The sequence below is a fragment of the Contarinia nasturtii genome, unplaced genomic scaffold, assembly GCF_009176525.2.
Source record: "Contarinia nasturtii isolate CC-2019 unplaced genomic scaffold, AAFC_CNas_1.1 Cnas_scaffold_1037, whole genome shotgun sequence".
In the NCBI taxonomy this organism is placed as follows: Eukaryota; Metazoa; Arthropoda; class Insecta; order Diptera; family Cecidomyiidae; genus Contarinia; species Contarinia nasturtii.
In genome coordinates this window covers 2,821,502-2,842,936 of record NW_022198383.1, presented here as the reverse complement: position 1 = coordinate 2,842,936, position 21,435 = coordinate 2,821,502, and the positions used below count along the sequence as shown (strand labels likewise).

Genomic DNA, 21,435 nt, shown 5'->3' with positions numbered 1-21,435 from the left:
GGAATAAAAAAACATACTCGGATCGAGTATAAAATTTATTTTTTCATAATTCAAATAAATACAATTGATGTTTGACACGCCGCTGGTTTTATTGTTATTTCAAGTGTTGCAAAAGATGTGACTTCAGATCTGGCATTGTTTTTGGCGTAGCATGACAGCGGTGACACTTTAACGGCGTTGCAAGGAGCTCCTTGGCTGTGGTGGAACTGAGTTTAGCCACTTTACCATCCGCTTTGAGACGTCTCATCAATTCTGGAATTGCAACCGAAAAAAAATTAGGAAATTTTCAGTGCGTACTATGAATATTTCAAGACCCTACCTTCGTGTGGTACAAAAAATTCCGTTGTAAAGGAGTTCCAGTGCTTTTTTGTTTTCAGCGCCGGCGAATTGAAATCAGTGGAAATCACATGTAAATGGACTTGCTGCATACTTGGCTCAGCATGGTATCCAATCTTGAACTCATCGTCTTCTCCGCCTTTAATCTCGATGATATTTTTAGCCAGCAGATACATCTCATTCAGTAACTGCAAATGGTCTGTCGTCAACTGTATGCACATTAAATGTTATTCTACTTATGATTGTCTTCAAATGCCTTTAAATTGACGCACCTGAAAAATATTCGAGATATTTTCTCGTGGAAGTACCAAAAAATGGAATTTCGCTTTTGGGAATTTGTCCGAAATAACAATGGCATCGGTGTTTGAAATAATCCATTGGCTTTTATCCTTTAGAGAATTCAATAATCCCAATGACCAGCCGGCCATTTTGCCAAATGGAATGAAAATTCAACCGAAAAAGAAGCAAAATTGTAAAATTAATTGACAAAAATAGCAAATATTCAACAAATCCAACGGCAACTCAAATCGATGACAATAGTTGAACTGTCAAAAACATATGTGAGTGGCGCTGCTGTTGATTGTCTTCATGTTGGAATGTCATTTGAAAAAAAGCCAGTTTTTGGTATTTGAAAAAAAATAGCCTACTCTTTTTAAATAATTCAATGTTCTTCTTTATTTATTATGATCATACTTCAATGCCAACATTTTTTACAACAAACTTACTGAAAAAATTAACTATTTACAATATTGAATGGAAAATGATATTGGCATAAATCACATTCAATTCTGTTCTCTAGTTCCATTTCAAGTGACATTTAAGATGCTCTTTGAAATGTATGATGGATTCTTCAGTTCTATCGCATCGGTTACATTTCAATTGTGTCATTCGTAGTTCGTCAATCAACCGTGGATCCATTTTTGAGATTCTTCCATAATCCATGAGTCGACGCATCAATTCTAAATAAACATTTTCTAAATAAATTTACTCTCTTAGCTATTGTGTTGCCATCTTACCTTCATGCGGTATGAACAATTGTGTGTTGAATGAGTTCCAATGTCTTTCTGTCTTCATGGTTGGTGAATGGAAATCAGTGGAAATGACATGCATGTGAAGTTGCAATAAACTTGGTTCAGCATGATATCCAATTTTGAATTCTTCCAATCGACGATCTTTGCTGAATATTAAATTCAATGCCAACTCGAACATCTCGTTCAGTAGCGGTAAATCATCTCTTGTCAACTATTAGAAATTGAAATTATTTTATAATTTACCACAACATTACGGGGATCAAGAAGATTTGATATTAATTACTTCGAAAATGTTGAGAATATCTGCTTTGGAAACCACCAAGAAATGGTACATCGCCTTCGGATAACGGTCTCGAATAACCACGGCGTTTTCACTTTCTGCGATCCAATTTTGCGGCTTTGAAAGTTCTAATATCAGTCCATGCGACCAATGAACATCACGTCTTTCGAGAGCCATGGTAATGATTTTTATGTTACTTTTAATGCGAAAAATATTGGAAATTCTTTTGATTCGGCGTTTATCTTGCAAAATTAAGCGACGCGTCTGTGGGTGATGATGTTAAAACACTGCACTTTGTGTGAGCTGTCAAAAAAAAACAAGTGTGTACGAATTTTCAAGGGGCCATTGTGTGACGAGACGGCGTTGCTGACAACATTGTGCTGTTGTTGTAAAACGGTGAATGCATTCAAAACGATGCGCACATCAGGTAACCTTTGAGAGACGAACGAAAAGACCTTATGTGCTCATAATATAAATGTTCTTCCAAATTGTGGCTGAAATATTAGCACCAAATTAGAAATCGCAAAATTTATCGTTTAGTTAATTCACATAGTTTTTCTTTATTTTCTTAATGTCTACAGTTTTGATCAGTAATAATATATAACGTTTTAGTTCTATTCATTTGTTTATCCATTGATCAATTTGTTGTTGTTGTTTTTTTTAAAGAATAAAAGATATATTTCTTCTTTTAGAATGCCACACATAGAAATAGAAATGGGTCTGATATTGAATGGGCGAAAGATCACATGTAACATGTCAATCCAATTTATACTTTTCATTCCTAAATTTGTTTTTGTTCGTTTTCGTTAAGGGCAAAATGTATATCACTTTTTGTTACATGCTAATGATTTTGTAAAAGCAATTTATGTCATTTGTTTTCTTTCTCTTGGAAAAATGTTACATCACTTTTGCCAAAAATGGAAAATGGTTTAACTAAAGAAAAGGTGGGGGGGCGTTTGGGAGAGTGGGCAGGATGAGAAGGGAGTAAAGCCTAAATTGTGTGTTGCAAAAAAAGAGAATTAAGGACTAAAAATATATAATGAGAAAATATCCAGTTTTATCAAAACTAGTTCGTCTAGAATAATATAAAGAAGAAAATTGGTAAAATAAGCTAAATCTCCACATTGAGATATAATTCCACATCAAGTGTCCGTCAAATTTGGATCTTTTTTTTCGAATCCCAATAAGTGATGGCGTCACTTTATCTCACATTCTCTCCTCATCTTTCCCTTGGAATCAAACTCGGGCCGAATCTCACTTGATGATTCAATCGACATAAGAGTGCTGGCGATGTGATCATCAAGTTCAAGACGTGTGGTCATGCCCCGAGTTTTGTCAAAATATCAGAGAATAGGTATGTTGTAGCTGTTGTTATTGTTTTCGAACAAATGAAAAAACATATATCACGATTTATCAAATGCATATTTGTTCTGTGTGTTTTTATATCTGTTTGTGGATTTTAATATAATTTTTATTCAAATTTTTTAGTTGTTATTTCATATTATTTCATATCCATATATATCGCTAAGATACATTACATCGATATATAAAGGTTTGTTTTTTTTTGTTGATTTTTTTTTGTGTGAATTTTTCGTTTTTTTGTATTTTATTTTAATATTAATACGCGGCGAATGAACTGTGCGCCGGTTGTATTACATTTGTGTAATTAATTTTACTTTCGATTTTTCTTATAGTTCCGAGATGCATCAATTTATCTCCTTCGTCGCTCCACAATTAATCGAGCTTCGTAAAATTCATTTCTTCATGTGTTTTGTTTTTATACTCTCTTAATTTTTTTCTCTATCTCTCTCTCTTTCTAATGATAGATGCGCCCTATTTGGTTTTCCTTAATGAACTTCATTTAATTTTTTTTTTGTGTGTGTGTTGAGTTTTTTCTTTTATTCATCATGAAATTTGTAGCTTATCATAATAATATAATAATGTGTAATTGTTGTTGCTTTGATACCTTTATATCATTATTATTGTAGTTGTTGTTCTCGTTAGTATCTTATTTGTTTATTTATTTTGTAGTTTCACATGAATTTTATTTTTAATCTTCGTAATTATGATTTATGATTTTCATTTCAATTTCAAATTCATTTCTCTTTGCCTAATTCTTATTTTCAAAAAAAGATTGATTCTTAATGTGATTTATGTATGTGTGTGTGTGCAGATTTGTTGATTTTTTTTTCTTCGTATGGATTTTTTCTCTTTTTTGTTTGTTTGTTTTTTTTTTTTGCGTGTGTAGTTTCTCATATTCAATGATTACTAATAGTATTGGTTTCATTTAAATTTAACGCATTAAATTATAACTTATTTTAGTTCGGATGTCGTATGAGCCGTTTCGTTTTTGTCGCGTCCATTGCGTCCCTCGCGCTCATCACGTTTGTCGGGTGTTCCTTGAATAGCCGCTTGTGAACTTCCGCCAGCCTGATTCGATTTCTGTTTAAGCATCGTCCAGTCGAACGTATAATCGTATTGATGATTTAATGTGCGGAAAAGAATTCTGCAAAAGAAAAACAAAAATAAACAACATTAAATAAGATTTTGTTTTATTTTCAACAATTTTCTTAAATAAATAAATAGAAAAACAAAACCACTCTTAATGGATTGCATTTTAACAAATGCACTATTTTTGCACGAAAATTCTTGTAAACATATATAATAGTAAACATAAGATTTCATTGACAAACACAGAAAAAAAAAAACAAAAACCGCCAAGTATCTTGACACAGTGGTGTGAAAAATAAGTTCAGCAAAACATCAAACAATCATAAATTGCATGGCAATGAAAAAGCGCTCACTAATTTCGTTCATCATTCCGTAACGGTATAGTTAAGCGAAATAATGTTTCGTTGAAATGGGTTGCGGTGTGTTTGAATTTGGTTCCGCATTAATCAAAATCATCAAGAATCGATTCAGCGCATTTGTCATGGCCTCCAGTATACGTAAACCATTTGCTCGACTCAATATCTCGAGTAGACGTTGACATCAATTAAATCATTGGCATTTGAGTAAATAGGCATTGTGGTATTGCATTGTGAAAACCGCATGAATTGCGTATGCCTACATCTCCCGATCAAAATCAGTTCGTTCAACTGGTAATAAGCAAACAATTAGCTGTGTCATGGGTTCATTTGCCGCCGGTACTGCCGTTCCATTCAAATGCTCATCATCAATACAAAACAAAACCAAACACACATTCATATTCAGAATCGTCATAAAAAGCAACCGGCAACAAATATTGAAATTCATGTAGCCTTCAACCGACGTAGATTTTCTCCATTGTTAATGCCAATTCAAGCACAAATATCTTCGTTTCAAAATTTACGTTTGAAAACGTGAATATAATCGTGCAGATCATTCCATTAACGGCCAAGGAGAGTCATTATAACTAATAAAATTTTGCACGCGAATCGCATCCACCTACAACAATTTTGTCTAATATCGTCAAATTCGCACAGATGAAAGAAAACGATAGTTTTAACAGCTGCACTTCAACCAAACAAAAAAAAAATTACACAAATTTGTTACCAAGCGGAATTGGTTTAGTTGTTTTTGTTTGCCCTTCAAACACTTTGAATCAAGGATGTACACGTTTAGTCTCTATAGCAGAACAATTCTATTGGGCAATGTCATTGACAATACATTGCAAAACTTTACAATGTTTATTGATTATAAAGTAAAGGACGCCATTCTTTGCAAAATAGATGGACACAAACGACATTGGCAATGAGTACGTGCGCCGTTTCCTGAAATGACCTTTATGATGTGATAAAAACCCATTGCTCTCTTGAAACTTTAATCGAAATAGTGAACAAAGTACATTGATTTTCCTTCGGCGATTGCAAAATATTCAATTAACAATTGATCGAACCATTTTCAATCACTTCCAAATGATTGCATTCACACAATCATCATAGACTCGTACAATTGGGTTAAAAATAACTTTTTTTGATTCATTTGAATGGATGTTATTTTTAAAAGCATTGTGTCGAAGGGATTATGTGCTCTTCGTTCGTGACTTCGACCTTCTTTTTAACTTGAAATGTTCGTAATTTTCCGTTTGAAAACAACAACAACCAAAAATAATCGATTCATTTTTGGATTTCATTTCGGATTTCCGCCCACTTTCATGAATAAAAGAATGAGAATTGATTCCCTCGAAAATGCAGGCGATACGGCATTGATTTGAATGTGTCCTGAATTTCGCGTGAGTTGAAGAAACAAACAAAAACCAAAATCCAAAAAAGGTATATAACAGTAGACGAATGAGATGAGAATGAAAAAAAAGCCCAACAACGAAATGAAAGTTGATCGAATTGTGGGACTGAGACTCGAATTGCCTTTTATTGCCTTATTTCAGCTCATTTCAGCTCGACAACAATCGCCGTTACTACAATAATCGTGCTCAGAGCTCTCTCGGTGTATGGCAGTCATACATTGTGATCAAAATGTGAATACATTTGCACACGGTGACCTGATTTTTGCTTGTGCTGTCATATAGTCTATCTCTCTCTCTCTCTCTCTCCCTTGCTCTGTTGCTCACTCGACTGTGCTCGAGTATCGTAATGAATCGGTACGTTTGGTGTACGTATATGTTGCGTTTTAGTGCGCCTCTCGTCAAAACATTTCAACACGTCGTGCATTTGCGAATCGACGAAACGAAAGACTGGGGGGATAAAAGTGGTTTTCGTTGCTCGTGTAAATGCTGTAACCTAATACGTCATGCAGTTGCTTCTTCGTCGATTGTGACTATGCCTACTTTTTTATCATTTTTATTTCGGTTTAGTTTTTCACACATACTTAAAGGCACGACGGGCAAAATGAATAGAAAAAAAGAGGCACAAATGAGCTAAAGCCAAGCGATAATAACGTACGTGCAATAATAAAAGCAAAGCTGAAGAATTAATGTGTGGATTTGTTTTTTTTTTTCGTGTGCTTTGATATGGTACAAGAAAATAAAAACAAGAAACTTAAAGAGATTTGTCGGTGTGTGTATGACGCATTATTGTTTGGGGTATCAATGTTGTTTGTCATAAACGCAGTAACCTTTTACTGAGCAACGATAGATAGTAGAAGCTCATACATAAACAGCTGTGTGTGATAGCAAAACAAAATCCACATCAATTGAGTTATCGTGCAAGTTTCAACACACAATACAAAAGAAAACCGTCGTAATGACGATGTAAACAAGTACGCACGGCTGTTGACGTGCAAGAGCAAACGTTCAACTTTGTGCCTAAATTGCGCACTGTACTCCACTGTCCATATGAAAACAAAATGCCTAGTAAATTAACCATACAGCATGCGATATGCTCAACACACAAAGCGAATCTCTAAACAGCGCGTTCGCTGGCTGGCACATAACAAAGACCAAAGAACCGTTTTATATACAGGTTTCTCACTCTTGTCTTCCATTTGTACTTCTTCGAACTCAACTCTAATTTTGTATGTGTGGTTCATCGTCAATCTTGGCTCGGATTGAAGCCGAAGTGATTACCGTTTTGGTATAGAGTAGGCAGTGGCCCGAAGCAAATCTTGTCGGATTTTCTGGTGAACCAATTTCGGTATTACATCAAGAGGGCACTACATTACTTTATCGACAAGCATTTACAAAACACCGTTTTTGGCTTAGACTCAGCATGTTTGTACATGATTCTAAGTGATTGCTCCATATGAGACGCCAAAAAAAACAAAATCTTTGGCAATATATTGCTGCGAATTCGAAGGGATATATTACTCAATTTTGAACTTTGAAATGAATTGCAAACGTCTTTTTTCAGCCGCTGTATGTAAATTAAACGAAACAAAAACATTGATTGAAAAAGTGAAAGCCTCCAAAAGCGCATTAAAAAACCCGTAGACATTGTCATAAGTAAACATTGAGTATTCCCTATCGATGACTAAAATTCGTGTGACACATCATTTTGCTCGGTGGTTTTTTTTTTGTTCGTTGATACAAAAGCAGTATTTTAAAATTTATTTCAATGGTATACCCATTGCATTGCCTTGTCTACCTCAACACGTTTCAATATTATAATGCAAAAATATTACTTGTGAGCGTCTCTATTCAGTCAGGTTTGGTTGTGTAGGAATCAATGAATATGTATTTTTTATGCAAATACAGAAGTAAATGACACACCGCAGCAGCAGAGCAATAGTAGTAAACCGAAGAATGATTTGTTTTGTATATTTTTTTTTGCTGCTTATGATAACGGTACATTTGAATATAGTCGAGTCAATGTATTGAAAAGAAAGCTTGTGCGCGCAACATCGATAAAATCAGCACACAAAATAAAAAGAGATAAAATGACAGAAGATTCGACGAAAGTGGGATGACAACAATTTATAGGAAACCGCACCACAAATACATCGTACCAACCAGTCTTTGATAAAAATAAGCAACCAACATCGAAATTATTTTCGTCTATTTCAACACCGAATATATACCGAATGGAATGAATTGAAGAAATGAAATGAAAAATAACAACAAAGCACGATGCTCTCGCACTCTCTCTCTCTCTGTCTATCGTTCTCTCGTTATTAAATTGTTTAGTGCTTGCGCCAGCTACGAAAGAAACGAAACATACACATAAAATGAAGCCAACGAAACATCGAATAAAGTCGTCGTCGACACAATCGACCGATACCAAAGAGCATAATGTTCTGTGTGGCAATCGCGAGAATTTTGTAAAGAGAAGAGAAATAAAAATAAAGTTTCCAATGCCAATTATACAGAAATCAACATCAAGCATAAGAGTAAACACGTTTCGTTGAGAAGCGAACGGGCGGACGGTCGGGTATTTGTTAAAGTCTTTGCATTCGTTGCAAATTTAATGTAATTCAAGACACACATTTATATATATTCTAAGTTTTTGCTTATTGACTGAAAGTGTACGTATCAAAATATTGATAATTAAAACCAAACAACCGCAACCGTTTACCTTGACGAACGAAACAAAAAAAACACAAAACAGCAACATGAGAAAATGACTGACTGAATGAATCATAAACATGTTGTTTGTGACTTTGGATATGCGACTCTTTCGCGAAATTTTCTCTTTATGGCCATGCTTGTGCATTTTGTCATGAAATTTTCAATAAATTACAGATATCAATATATAGTAGATCTTTTACATTTCGTCGATGTCTCGGGATTTTTTGTGTCTTGTTTTCTTTCTGTTTCTCTTTCTCTCTTTCTTTTCCGCTCAGTCGTTCGTGAAATAGCGCATTGAAAAGACAACGAAAAGTACACAATATTATGGTGTATATGTAAGAAACAAAAAAAAAAAAATCTCTTTTCGTTCGTTGATTTCTTCAAACAAAACTACATAAGTACGTATTTCTTTATGAGCCAATTGGCATTATAGTAACTAACAAAGGCAGGCTACAATTCGGTTTAAGATGATACACCGAACCCATACACACTATACAATACATATGAAGAGCAATTAACAACACCAAAACACGTTTGTACAATGTCTTGAACTCGTGTGTACTGTTTGTATTCGCGTAACAACAATATTAGTTGAGGCACAGCGAAATGAAATCCACGATAATTTGTTTTTATTCTTCTTATTTTATTTCACAATGAAAGAAAAGCCAGAAATAAATGCGATTCAGAGAGTTGTGTGAGGTTTCGTTTTTGCAGTATGTGCCTGCCTGTGTGTCTGTGTGTGCTTATATATGGGTGCACTGAATATGGAATGTCTTTGCAATAATAACATTTTTTTTCCCTCTCTCACTCTTCCAATTTTTATTATTATTCAAATGTATTTAATGCTTGACGAAGCGTCTGCACTTTAAAAATAGGCATATTTCGAAAAGTTCGTATGCATTTGTAGAAATTCTTCGAAAATGTAACTGAAATGCATTCACAATAAACAGCGAGCTTGAGAAAATGACAATTACGAAGAGAAAAAAAAACAGCCACTACAAAAACGAATCGTTTGTCTTTCTATGTATATTTTTTCACATGCGATTACGTATGAATTTCATCATCGGTTTGCAATATTGAAACTATGACTAAGTGACATTGAGCATTGTGCACATAAGCTGATAAAAATCAAACAAATTAAAATTACAAAACGTGCGATTAATTGGAGAACGAAATGAAGGCGAAAAATAAACGAACCATATAAAAAAGAATCGAATGTTTTTCTGTTGTTGTTGTCTTTGTTTTAATCAAAAGAAAAAAAGAAAGAAAAAGAAAAAGAGTGTGTGTTTGTACATACCTGAATAATTGTCGCAAGTACATGTAGTCAGGTGCTTCATCGAAGCGCATCGTTCGGCAGTAGTTCAAATACATGGCAAACTCAGCTGGAAAGCCTTTACACAGGACTTCAATTGGTGTGGACATTTTCTTTTCGGATATTCGTTCATACTTTTGTTTCTTGTTGGTCGCTTTCAAACCTTGCCACGGCAATGAGCCCCGATTAAAATACATCATAACATAGCCTAATGATTCCATGTCATCTCTTCGCGATTGTTCGATGCCCAAATGTGCATTGATCGATGCATATCGTGCGGTTCCGGTGAGATTTTTGTCTTCACAATATCCGATGTGCATGCGGGTACGAAAATCACGATACTTTTTCGCCAAACCAAAATCGATTAAAAACAATTTATTACAATGGCGACCGATACCCATGAGAAAGTTGTCGGGTTTGATATCACGATGTATAAAGCATTTACAATGCAAAAACTCCAAACGGCCAATCATTTGATCGACCAACATGAGAACGGTTTTGATTGTGAAATGGCGGCTACAAAAATTGAATAGATCCTCGAGCGATGGACCCAACAAATCCATGACCAACACATTGAAATTCTTTTCTTGGCCATAGTAACGAATGCGCGGAATGCCCACACCGCCGACCATAATCCGATATAATTTGTACTCATACAATAATTGCGGATGGCGTGCATTTACTTCTTCCATTTTGATGGCCACCTCTTCGCCACATACAACACTCAGGCCAAGGAAAATATCACCAAACGAACCGCTGCCAATCTTTCGAATTACACGATATTTTCCTCCTACGATAAAGTCATTGTACTTAATGTACGGATCCAGTTTCGCAGCCACACGATTCATTTTGGCTGACTAACCGTTTCTTCGGTATTAAAATGTAATCTATTGAATTGAAAAAGCTGCTCGTTCTTTTCGCAATTTACACGAATTGATCCGGAGCAACGAAAAAAAAAACTTCAAAAATTCTAATAAATCGCTCCGTCTTTCGAAGCGAAACCGAATTGCGATGTAACAAAAAAAAAGTGTATACACTGTGTGTTGGTGAAAATGAGTTCAGGAAGTTTTTTTTTTCTTCTTTCTTCACTACAACTTTTGTGTGTGAATATTATCTGGCTTCAATTGTGAAATCCATGAATTTTTTTATAAAATTTTCGTAATAATTGTCTTAAATTCCCTTTTTTCGAGAATATTCCGATTTAAATCAACACACAAAGTACACTTTTTTCCAAAATTTTACTCGTTTTTGCTCGTCGATTATACGTTTCACGTCGTCACCTCACCAACTTTAACACATACTGTTTTCTGACAATGGGGCAGCCATTTTGCTTCTTTATTTCGATGTTATTCTCTATATAGTTTTTTTTTTCACTTTGCGTTCGTTAAAGATCGTCGTAGTTACCAATACAAACCAAACGTAATACTATCTGTCAAACAGGGTCTGCATCTGTTCGATTTTACGTTTTTCTTTGTCTGACGTCTTTGGTTCTCGTTTTTGTATAATTTTTATTCGTTTATATATAAATTAAATAATTTACTTTTTATTGAATTTTATTATAAGTTTTTTTTCTTTTTCAAATTTTATCGATTAGAATGCATTGATATTTTTTTTTGTCTTTGTCACATGAATTTCATTGTAAAATATTTCTTCAATCGTATGTGCATTCAAATTGAGCAACTGACTTGTGCTCAGTTGACATAACCTCAATTTTAAATGCAAATGTCAAAAGCAAAACAAAAGAAATCCAGTTCAGTTGACACATTCAAACTCAAATAAATCTAATCTGAGCTATAGCGTCGCAATTCATGAACGAGAACAGATACAGTTTTCACGTTCGAATTGGTAAATGGTGAAATTGTTAAATTACAGTGAATGCACTCAATAATTGTGAAATTCATTAAACATATTAATATTACAGCGAAAGCACGCAAAATGAGTTCAGTTAGTTATAAAGGCGTTCCGTTCAAAACGGTTTATCGGAATTTTAATGAATGGGATCTGGACCACTTGCCAGAAATCGTTCACAGACGCGACCATAGTGTTTTGTTTAAATTGCCGATAACGACAAGATCCGTACAACCTCCGAAGCCCTTTATAGAAAGCGGTGGACCCAAATGGGATTCAAATCATGTGAAATTGCCATGCGCGCCACAAAATGAATACAAAACTGAGAGTGCGGTAAATATGGTTTCTGTTTTTTTTTTTTATTTGAAAAAATGTGTTCTTTTGCATTAATTCATCATTTAATATTTTTTGCAGAGCAATTCAAGCAAATCGATTCAGACCACACGATGGGAAATCATTCAAACGGCTTTGTTGCGCGAAATTAATTCTACCAAAGATTTCGAAAAGGCAGTTCTGACGTACAATCCGAAATACGCAAAAGTTTGGAAATTCAGAGCACTTCATACTTTATTTGAAGTAAGAATTTATTGTTGAACAAAACGTTTTAGAAATTAGTTTTACAAAAAATCAATGATACATTTTTTTATTCTTAGGAGATGGACGAAAATGATGCTGTGAGTTTTTTTAAGCAAACATTACCCGAAATCATTCGATTGGCATTACAGCTGCCAGACATCGTGAAGTGTTCGATCCCGTTACTGAAGAGAGGTCAAAATAAATCAATTTCTCTAAGTCAAGAACAGATTGCGTGCCTTTTGGCCAATGCGTTCTTATGCACATTTCCACGCCGCAATTCTGAGGCACGGAATTCAGAATTTAGTTCATATCCGACCATCAATTTTGCGGAATTATTCTCAACGCCTGGCAATGAAGAGAAAGTTAAATGTATATGCAATTATTTTCGACGGGTGGTATCTAAAAGTAAGTAGATGTGCATATATTTTCAAACTTAATTTTATATCTTTTGTTTTCTGTCTTCGCTTGAAAATAGGGCCGACTGGTGTGGTAACATTTGCACGACGTTTAGTACCTGAATCGCAGCTACCAGACTGGGAAGAATGTCAAGTGACCTTTGATGATACACTGTTGCATATATCGAGCGCGGGAACGATTGAGGATGATGGCAATGGTCTGTTGCAAGTTGATTTTGCAAACAAATATATTGGTGGCGGTGTACTGGATTATGGATGTGTACAGGAAGAGATACGTTTTATGATTAATCCAGAATTGTTGTGCAGTCGTCTGTTCACCGAAGTTTTACAAGATAATGAATGTATGACGATTGTTGGCTGTGAACAATTTAACAAATATACAGGATATGCATCGACATTTGAATGGGCTGGTGACTATGTGGACAAAACACCGTTGGATTCATGTAGACGACGACGATGTGCTATTGTAGCCATTGATGCTATTTATTTCCGTGTCAAACATGCCCAATACGAAGAGGACAAGATACGTAGAGAATTAAATAAGGTACTTAGAAAATAGCTCCAACTGTATTCGTCTGTTCTTATTGGATTTCTAATTCCAGGCCTATGTTGGTTTCAAACATGATTTACCTACTGCAGCTCCGGCAATCGCGACCGGTAACTGGGGATGCGGTGCATTCAAAGGGGACAAAAACTTGAAGTCATTACTTCAACTCATGGCGTGCTGTGTTACAAAACGGCCATTGGTCTACTATACATTCGGTGATGAAGAATTATGTCAAGAACTTTTTTGGTTTTTCGAACACTTAGTCGAAGAAAAAGTGACCATTGGTAAGACTCCAGTGAGGAAAGAGAAACCGGTTTGAAATTAAACTAATTGTATGTTTTTTTAGCTCAGTTATGGTCATGCTTAGCACGGTGCTCTGAAAAATCATCATATACTCATTTGTACGAATTTTTGGTTGATTGTCTTAAAACAAAAAAGTAAGTATCGATGGTAATTGTGTGTTTTTCATCTTTCTGCTTTGTATCTTTTCACAAAAAAAAAAAAAAAACTTTCATCGTTTCCATTAACCAAATTCAATCACACAAACTGTCTCTCATTTTGGCTTGAACACTTTCTTCCTACCTATTTTCTTTAAAGTGATCCCAAACCAAGCACTAACGGTCAGTCTTCGAAATCAGCAAACAGATCGAATGTAACACCAGCACCAAAAGCGATCGCGAAACCAAAACGAAAGCAAATTGATTCGCAAGAGACATCCACACTCGTTGATGAACTCATGAAGGACACCGACGCATCGCTGGATTGGGATTTTGGATCCGACGATCAGTATGATGTAGAAGAGGCAATGGAGTTGGCGCGAGCGGCGGAAAGAAGTGTTAGTAAAAAAAAACCACAACCGTTGAAAATCGAAATAACGAAAAAATCTCCCGAAAATGATGAACTTCCCGCAAAAACGATTCAACAGTTTTTCACAAAACAATCAAACAGCATGGAAAATCAAGAAAAACGTCCACGATCGTCATTGCTCGTTGATAGTCTTGATGCCAGTTTTTATAAGAAATCGCCACCCAAAATGCAACGAAAAAAAGAAGACGAAAAAGAAATTATTCAGGTAGATGATATCGATAAGAACGAAACAAAAAATACATGCGACAGCGAGACCAGTGATTCGGAGAGCGATCTGTTAGTATTTCACGATGCCGAATCGGGAGATGATAAAGTGGACACCGACCAAAATGACAACGCGTCAAAATCAGACAACGAACTTAAAACAGCGGAAGCAAATACACCGCTGAAGGTTCGGCAAACTAACATAGGCGATTTTTACGCCAAAAGTTCAAACACGTCATCATCCAAAGAAGAGTCACAAACGTCTATAATAGACCTCGATTCACAAAGCTCAGCATCACAGATGGAAAGCGAAAATATGGAAGTGGATCAATCTAATGACGATGAATTCGAAAGCGCCATAAATTCAGAAACACTTCAATTGAAATCATTACACGTCGCATCGGATGCCGATCAAATTTCCCAAGACATTGATTCAAAAGTTGAATAAAATCAACATTAAGGCTGATTTTTGTCGATTTCCATCGTTTACATTGAATTTAAGTTAAAGCAAAGAAGAAAGTCGATTCATTATACTCACCTATCATTATTTTTTCATTTGGTATATACCATACGCAATTTAGTTTAGTCTGAAAAACAACAATTTTTTTTTGTAAATGGTCGTTTGTTCGTAATACCAAGAGAAATAAAATGTCTTACATCCGTAAGATGAACTTTTCCGCACTGTGATCCACAACACGCATTTATTACGTATCTTTTACCGTAAATATGAATTCATGAGAAAACTGAATCTGATATAAGTTTTGCGATACAAATAATTTTTGATAGACCTTTCAATGCCTGTATGATATCGTAATCATGTGAAAATTTGCAGATGTTATTTTTTTCACAAAAAGCTAACATTCTGAAATTTTTAAGAAATTTCAATACAATTGAGTGGTACCTTCCATACAAAATTTTCGTTTTTGAGCAAAAAATCAAAAAATTTGTGTGTGTGGTACCCCTAATATGCTTTGAAATCTCTTCAAACTCTCGGAATGTTATTTTTGTGTGATAAAAATAACCTGTGCAAAGTTTCAGCTCATACGATATCATACGGGCATGGCTTCCATACAAAAATCCAATTTTTTGAAATTTTTATATGAAAATTGTGTCGAAAATTATTTGTATCGTAAAATTAACGTCATATTGGGTTTTCTCCTACCCAAAACCCCCCCTTTTACACATTTTTGAGTGTTTAAGTATACATTAAATATAACTTTTGGAAGAAAAATTGAATTTTTTCCATGGATGGCCATGAGCATCACACCAGACATGACACTTTACTCCATCAACCAAAGTCGCTCAAAATCTAATAGTTTCTATTCCTCGGCACCCCCAATCATCCTGTGAAGTAAGATTTTGAATTACTTTTCTTGTTTGAAAGTTATCGTGTTAACAGGGTACAAGGTACCACGCACATACATTCGGACATCGAAAAAACGCTAGATTCGTATTCCCTGGCCCAAAAAACACATTTTTGATGGATGTTAATTTTTCGACCGATTCCAATACTTTACCTTACGCGCATTCTAATTAAACTACCACCTACTGGACAAGTTAAATCTCAGTACATATCAGGTCTATTGTAAAACTCTAATGAGCGTACACAATGAGCCCAAAAAATTGATTGAAAAAAAACATGTATATATAAGATATTTTGTAACCATAGAAGGTTCAATTTAATTATTTCATTTGAAATTTAAACATACCTACATAATGCAAAAAGGAAACTAAATAAAAATGGAATTCAAAATGCAGACGCCTTGTTTTTTTATTGAATTTATTATTAAATTACTTTTTTTTTATTTAACATTTATACAACAAGAGGTTTGTCATTTTATGGTAATTTGTTTGTTTCTTCAAAAAAAAAAACTGCTCAAATATAATTGATATTAATAACTTCGGTGAATTGTTGTCATTTAAGTTGTTTTTTTTTTTAATTTTTGCGAGCATTGCCAAATAACTGTATTAAAGAGCTACATCGAAATAGTGGAATTTAGATTAATTTCAGAAACATTGCCCATTAAATTTTCAAATCAAAACTTTCATTTTTGAAGAAATAAACCTATTTTTTTATTTTTATTTTAAATTAAACTTAAAATCAAAGCATATCCTTCTCCAACTGGTACTTTCGAAACATTTTTTATCTTTAAACTTTTCATTCGGTCTCCATCTTTCTAATTAGTTTTTTTGTGAACAAAAAAATCGTCTCAATCGTTCATATTTTTCTTTCCATTTTGGTTTTTTCTTGTTTTAAACTATCTACTTGCTACTTTACATACTCCTCATCTTTCCATTCACATACTATAGCTTCTGGTGGAAGCCAAAAATAGATTCTATTGCCATTTCCATCGTCTCAAATCTCTTGTCATGTGCCTTATTATAGTATTTACCAAAACCAACCAGAATACGCTAATAAATAAATCTCAAATAATAAATTCTGTGTCAATAAATAAATTACAAAATGGTAACAAATAGCTTCTGGAAAAAAGTTGATTCATGGTTCATTTTTTTATGTAAATGGTAACTGTGTGTTTTTTTTATTTGTTTTAGTCATTTTTGTTCACGGTTTGTGGTGTAGAAATATAGTCTTCATTTTGAAAAATATGTGAGTTGTTCGTTGTAAATGTTTTTTTTCATCATCTTCTTCTTTTTTTTGTTCACATTGTTTGTATAAATCACATTTGCGTGATCATTCGTTTATATTTACGGAACTTAGACATATTCCTCCGATTTTACAAGTGAATTGAGAATTTTCATTCAAATTTGATTTTTCCAAACTTTTTACTTTATTTTCAAAAGACATTTTCAATTGTTTTTGCTTGTCAAAATGTTGTAATTGCAAATCGAAGGAATTGTGAAGTTTGTATTTTTTCACCTTTATTTGACTATTTGATCAATAAAAACGTATTTGTTTTTTGGTACGGTATTTATCGGCAGGCCAAGTTCCTGTTTAGTTGTTTTCATTCGCTCATAAAAAAAATTATAAGCAAGTTTTTGTTTCTTATCGTCTTTCAGATTTTTTCTCTTTTTAATTAAAATTTACAGATTTTTTTGTGGTGAATTTTTTCTAAACTGATAAAATTTTAAATGGAATTTCAAAAAAAAGAGTTATTAGACTAAATCGCCTCTAATTTTCATTGCAATTTTGACATGATTACAACATTTAAATTTAGAACGATAGATAGGTTTTGTGATTTTTTTTTGTAATTTATTTTGTGATTAATTTTCTGATTCATTTTGTCTAATCTAAAAAAAGTTGAATTTTGAGATTTTTTTTCAATTTTTTTTTTGTTTAATGAGTACGATAAAAGTGTTTTTAATTTGATTATAATATTGATTGAATACAATTCAATGAAGAAAAATTAATTCCATCAATTATCTTAAGCAATAAATGTATGTTTTTTTTGTTGTAAGAAATTCCCAATAAAACGTCGAATTTCAAGGCTTTCTACGACCGAATTAAAATCCAATATTTTCCGACTGAACTAAAATCGTGTCGAAAATTCCAAATATTTTGAACTAAATTCGAGAAATTAGCATCGTCGCTGTTTCCACGCGTTTTTATTCACAAACTTTAGAACATTTTCAATTTTTTTTTTCTTTTCTACTGTCGAGTCGATACACAAAAAAAAATCAACGCAATTAAAATGCTCACTGAAACTGATAATTACAAAACCGCGTTATCACATAGTTCATTTAATCTATTTTTTTTAAAATGTTTTTTAAAGTAATTTTAATAGCACCTCAATACAATGATTGTATTAGTTGATTTTTTTTTTCATCGGCGAGGGGTTCCTTTATATAATAACTTAGGTAAAAAAATGAACGTAAAATACATTGAGGATTTATTATGAAAAAGAGAGATTCCATTTGAATTAATATAGTAATTATACATTTTTCTTCATTTCAACTTTGCATCTCCTCATCTATTGCCATTTTTATTTGGACAACCACAAATTCGTTGTTAATTACAATAATGAGGATTTTATTAAAAAGTACATTGAGCAAAAGGTAAATCTATTGCTATTAACGTAAAAAAGTAGTTTCATATGGCTTCTGTTTTGTTGTTTGAAATGGTAAATAAGCGAATGCCAATGAATGGGAAAGCAAAAAAAAGAGAATTTCCGATTGAAAGTTGAAGTCCATTTATGGTATGAAGCTATTTATATTATTGAAAGTTTGAAATCAGTCTCTGTTCAATTATTTGTTTGCATATATGTTACAAAAGCATTACTTTTAAGTCTATTGCAAGTTGAATGAGCAATCATTTATGGTTGCTTCAGGCTGTGGCTTTGGTTTTTGACAATAAAACACAAAATAGTTTAATCAAATTGAAAGGAACGAAAAAAAATTAACGGTAACTGTGTCCACTGGTAAATGTAGACGATAACGATTCTTGTTAAGTCTAGTAAATATCACAATCATTATTCGTCTCTTTCTTTCTTTTCCTCTGCCTCAACCACGTGTCAATTTCTCTCTTTCTTTCCTACTTTTTCTGTACATTCTCAGCTTTTAAAATTCACATTCCCAATTTAAAATTAAAATCCATGTCAAAATCAATTACGATATTTTTGAAAAAGGAAACCCAAATTTTCCCGAAAAAAAGTGTAAATTCAAAAATGAACATTGCTTAAAGTCCAAGTGACTAAACGTACTCATTTTTTTGTTTGTTCATTAATATGTTCAAATTTTTCTTACGTGCCGAAAAAAAGGGGAACAAAATTTTTGCCCGAATTTTTTAAATTTAGCATTGATTTCTACTACGATTTTAAAGAGCTAAAGTGTTTTTTTTTATTCTTTATGTGTTTTTTTTAGTTTTTGTTTGTTTCTTTGTTGTGATTCTATAATGTTAAAATGCTCAAAAATGTTCAAAAGTGGCCCAAAAATGTCTTACATACACACACACTGAAAATCTAAAGGGTCTGGCATTGAAAAACCTCCTAAAAAGTACATTTTTTCCGTTAAATTTTTTGCATTTTTTGCTCTGTTTTAACTTTTTGCCAACGTTTGCCAAAACATGTATTTTTTGCTGTTGGTTTAATAATACGACACCGAAACTACTTGTAATTATTTAATTTTGCTGTGAGTGAGTGTGTATGATTGATAATACATAGACACCAAAAACACCAATATATTATTAGTTAAAGTTAAAAATAGTTTTTATTAGGTTTTTTTTTTTTGTTTGTTTTAATTCTTCGTTTCATTTTCATTTCATTTGCGCTTAATTTTGTTCACGAAAGTGTTTTTGCCCCCTTTCAAAAAAAGGATTCTTAAGCATAACGAACTTTGTCTCGTCAGTCTCGTTACTCGTTCATTGCTCTATGGAAATAAAAAAGGAACAGAAATCGCATAGGACGTTTTCATGGATACAAACAAAGGGATAATTCTAATAAATTGATCAACCTAATTTTCATTTAGTTTTTGTGTTTGTTTCAATTATTTTTTAGTGTGAATGTTTCGTTTGATTTTGAAACCTTATATTTTCCTCGAAATGTGCATATGCTCACGATGTGAGCTTGAATGCAACATTTTCTGCATATTTGCTACTATCTCATTCGCAATAGTCGAATTTCATCGTTGCGACCTCTTTTTCAAGAGTTTTTTTTTAAATTCCTTTCTTTAAAATAGCTTAGTAAGTCATACATATAGATTTTTTTTTTTGTAAAAATTTTCAACTGACGCTAATATAATATAAAAACACATCTCCATAAATATTACGTGGCTTTTCTCCATCTGCATCTTCTTCGTTTCTATTAGACGATCTTATCTTTGTAATTTTTAAAGTCTATGTCGTTAATAAGGAGAAATGAGCAATTTTTGTCTCTCTCTTGCTGTTTCTCTCATACTTTTCGTTCACACATTCAGGCGGATTTTCAACAAAATACACACATTTCCAACGAAATTCGATCCATTTAACCAGTAAACCTTTAAATATGTTAGACGCCGATTTTTGAATTTTTGTATTTAATCGATAGAGGGGCCCAAAAAAATAATATAATTTGAAGCATTTTTGCGACGAGTCATGTTTGGCGTTTTTTTGCCCTCCCGAAGTTCCGGGTGTACCCTGACCTAAAAACGATTATCTATGTCCTAAACGAATAAAGATAATCGATTACTTTCTTCGGCAAAGTTGTAGCCCTTAATGAGACGGAAAAAAAATGTCACCCCATGGGAGGTCAATGACCCTTCCTTGGGGGTCAAAAACGCTCCAATAGAGAATCATAAAAGTTATCAAGTGGATTTTGACCCCTTAAAGGTCAAATGGGCAAATATGTTTCTTCCCACGAAAGTTACGTCTATCCATGTACTTTTCAGTGATATGTCACTTTGAACCCAATCGAAGACCCAGTTTGAGAAAATCGGGTCACAATTTTCGAAAAAAAATTGAAATTGCCAAAATGAGGTCCAAATGCGTCCCGATCCCAAAATTGACCCCATATATGGATTCTTCATGAAAAATTAACCTTAAGACACCATACCCCCGACCAACCTCCAATCACCCCTTGGACCCCAAATCGGGTCACAAAGTATTAAAAAATCGATTTTTCGAGTTTCCAGTCTGGATTTGACCTATTAAAGGTCAAATGGACCAATATGTTTATTCCCACGAAAGTTACCTTTATCCATGAACTATCCATTGGCACATTGATTTCGACCCCCTGGACGACCTAGTTCGGAAGGCACGAGTCGAAAATTTCAAAAAAACCGAAAAATCACCAAAATTGGGTCAAATTGCACCCCAACCCCCAAAATTGATTCCAGATTTGGATTCCTCGTGAAAAATTACCCTTAGGACCTCCCACATTGTATGATCCTCCGACCAACCGTTGTATACCAAATTACTGAAATCATTGAAAAAAATCCTTAAAATTGATAAAACGACAACTATATATTTTTTTAGTACTTTAATTGATAAAAAAAATCAGATAAATTATTATTACGTTACGCGATGCAATACAGTTTGTATATATTGCCTGTGTTTTAAATGTGAACAAGGAATGAAAATGTTTCAATGTTTCGGAGAGTGAGAGTGCTGAGAGGGGGTTGATTTCTGAAAAATTTCAATGAAAATGTG

General features: G+C 33.6%; 3 protein-coding genes across 4 annotated transcripts; 1 reads left to right on the top strand and 2 right to left on the bottom strand.

Annotated features, from left to right (window-relative positions):
• Nucleotides 1-4: 4 nt before the first annotated feature.
• Nucleotides 5-2,137, bottom strand: LOC116343672 (aprataxin-like protein). The gene is made up of 6 exons (XM_031771877.1): nt 1,651-2,137; nt 1,353-1,578; nt 1,144-1,295; nt 609-779; nt 320-545; nt 5-252 (listed from the first exon to the last, which is right to left on the bottom strand). The coding sequence occupies exons 1-6, from the start codon at nt 1,822-1,824 to the stop codon at nt 95-97; spliced, it is 1,107 nt and encodes a 368-aa protein (XP_031627737.1). The 5' UTR covers nt 1,825-2,137; the 3' UTR covers nt 5-94.
• Nucleotides 2,138-3,817: 1,680 nt separating this feature from the next.
• On the bottom strand, nt 3,818-11,224 carry LOC116344411 (casein kinase I-like). The gene is made up of 2 exons (XM_031772933.1): nt 9,885-11,224; nt 3,818-4,153 (listed from the first exon to the last, which is right to left on the bottom strand). Exons 1-2 carry the CDS (start codon nt 10,745-10,747, stop codon nt 3,961-3,963), a joined length of 1,056 nt encoding a protein of 351 aa, XP_031628793.1. The 5' UTR covers nt 10,748-11,224; the 3' UTR covers nt 3,818-3,960.
• Nucleotides 11,225-11,639: 415 nt separating this feature from the next.
• LOC116343707 (poly(ADP-ribose) glycohydrolase) lies at nt 11,640-15,051 on the top strand. 2 transcript variants are annotated; one of them, XM_031771920.1, is made up of 8 exons: nt 11,640-11,744; nt 11,821-12,080; nt 12,162-12,323; nt 12,401-12,728; nt 12,799-13,283; nt 13,342-13,570; nt 13,633-13,723; nt 13,884-15,051. In XM_031771920.1, exons 1-8 carry the CDS (start codon nt 11,708-11,710, stop codon nt 14,803-14,805), a joined length of 2,514 nt encoding a protein of 837 aa, XP_031627780.1. In that variant the 5' UTR covers nt 11,640-11,707; the 3' UTR covers nt 14,806-15,051. The 2 variants fall into 2 exon arrangements, with proteins under 2 accessions (XP_031627780.1, XP_031627779.1); XM_031771919.1 differs by having other exon boundaries at nt 11,649-12,080.
• The last annotated feature ends 6,384 nt before the right edge of the window (nt 15,052-21,435 follow it).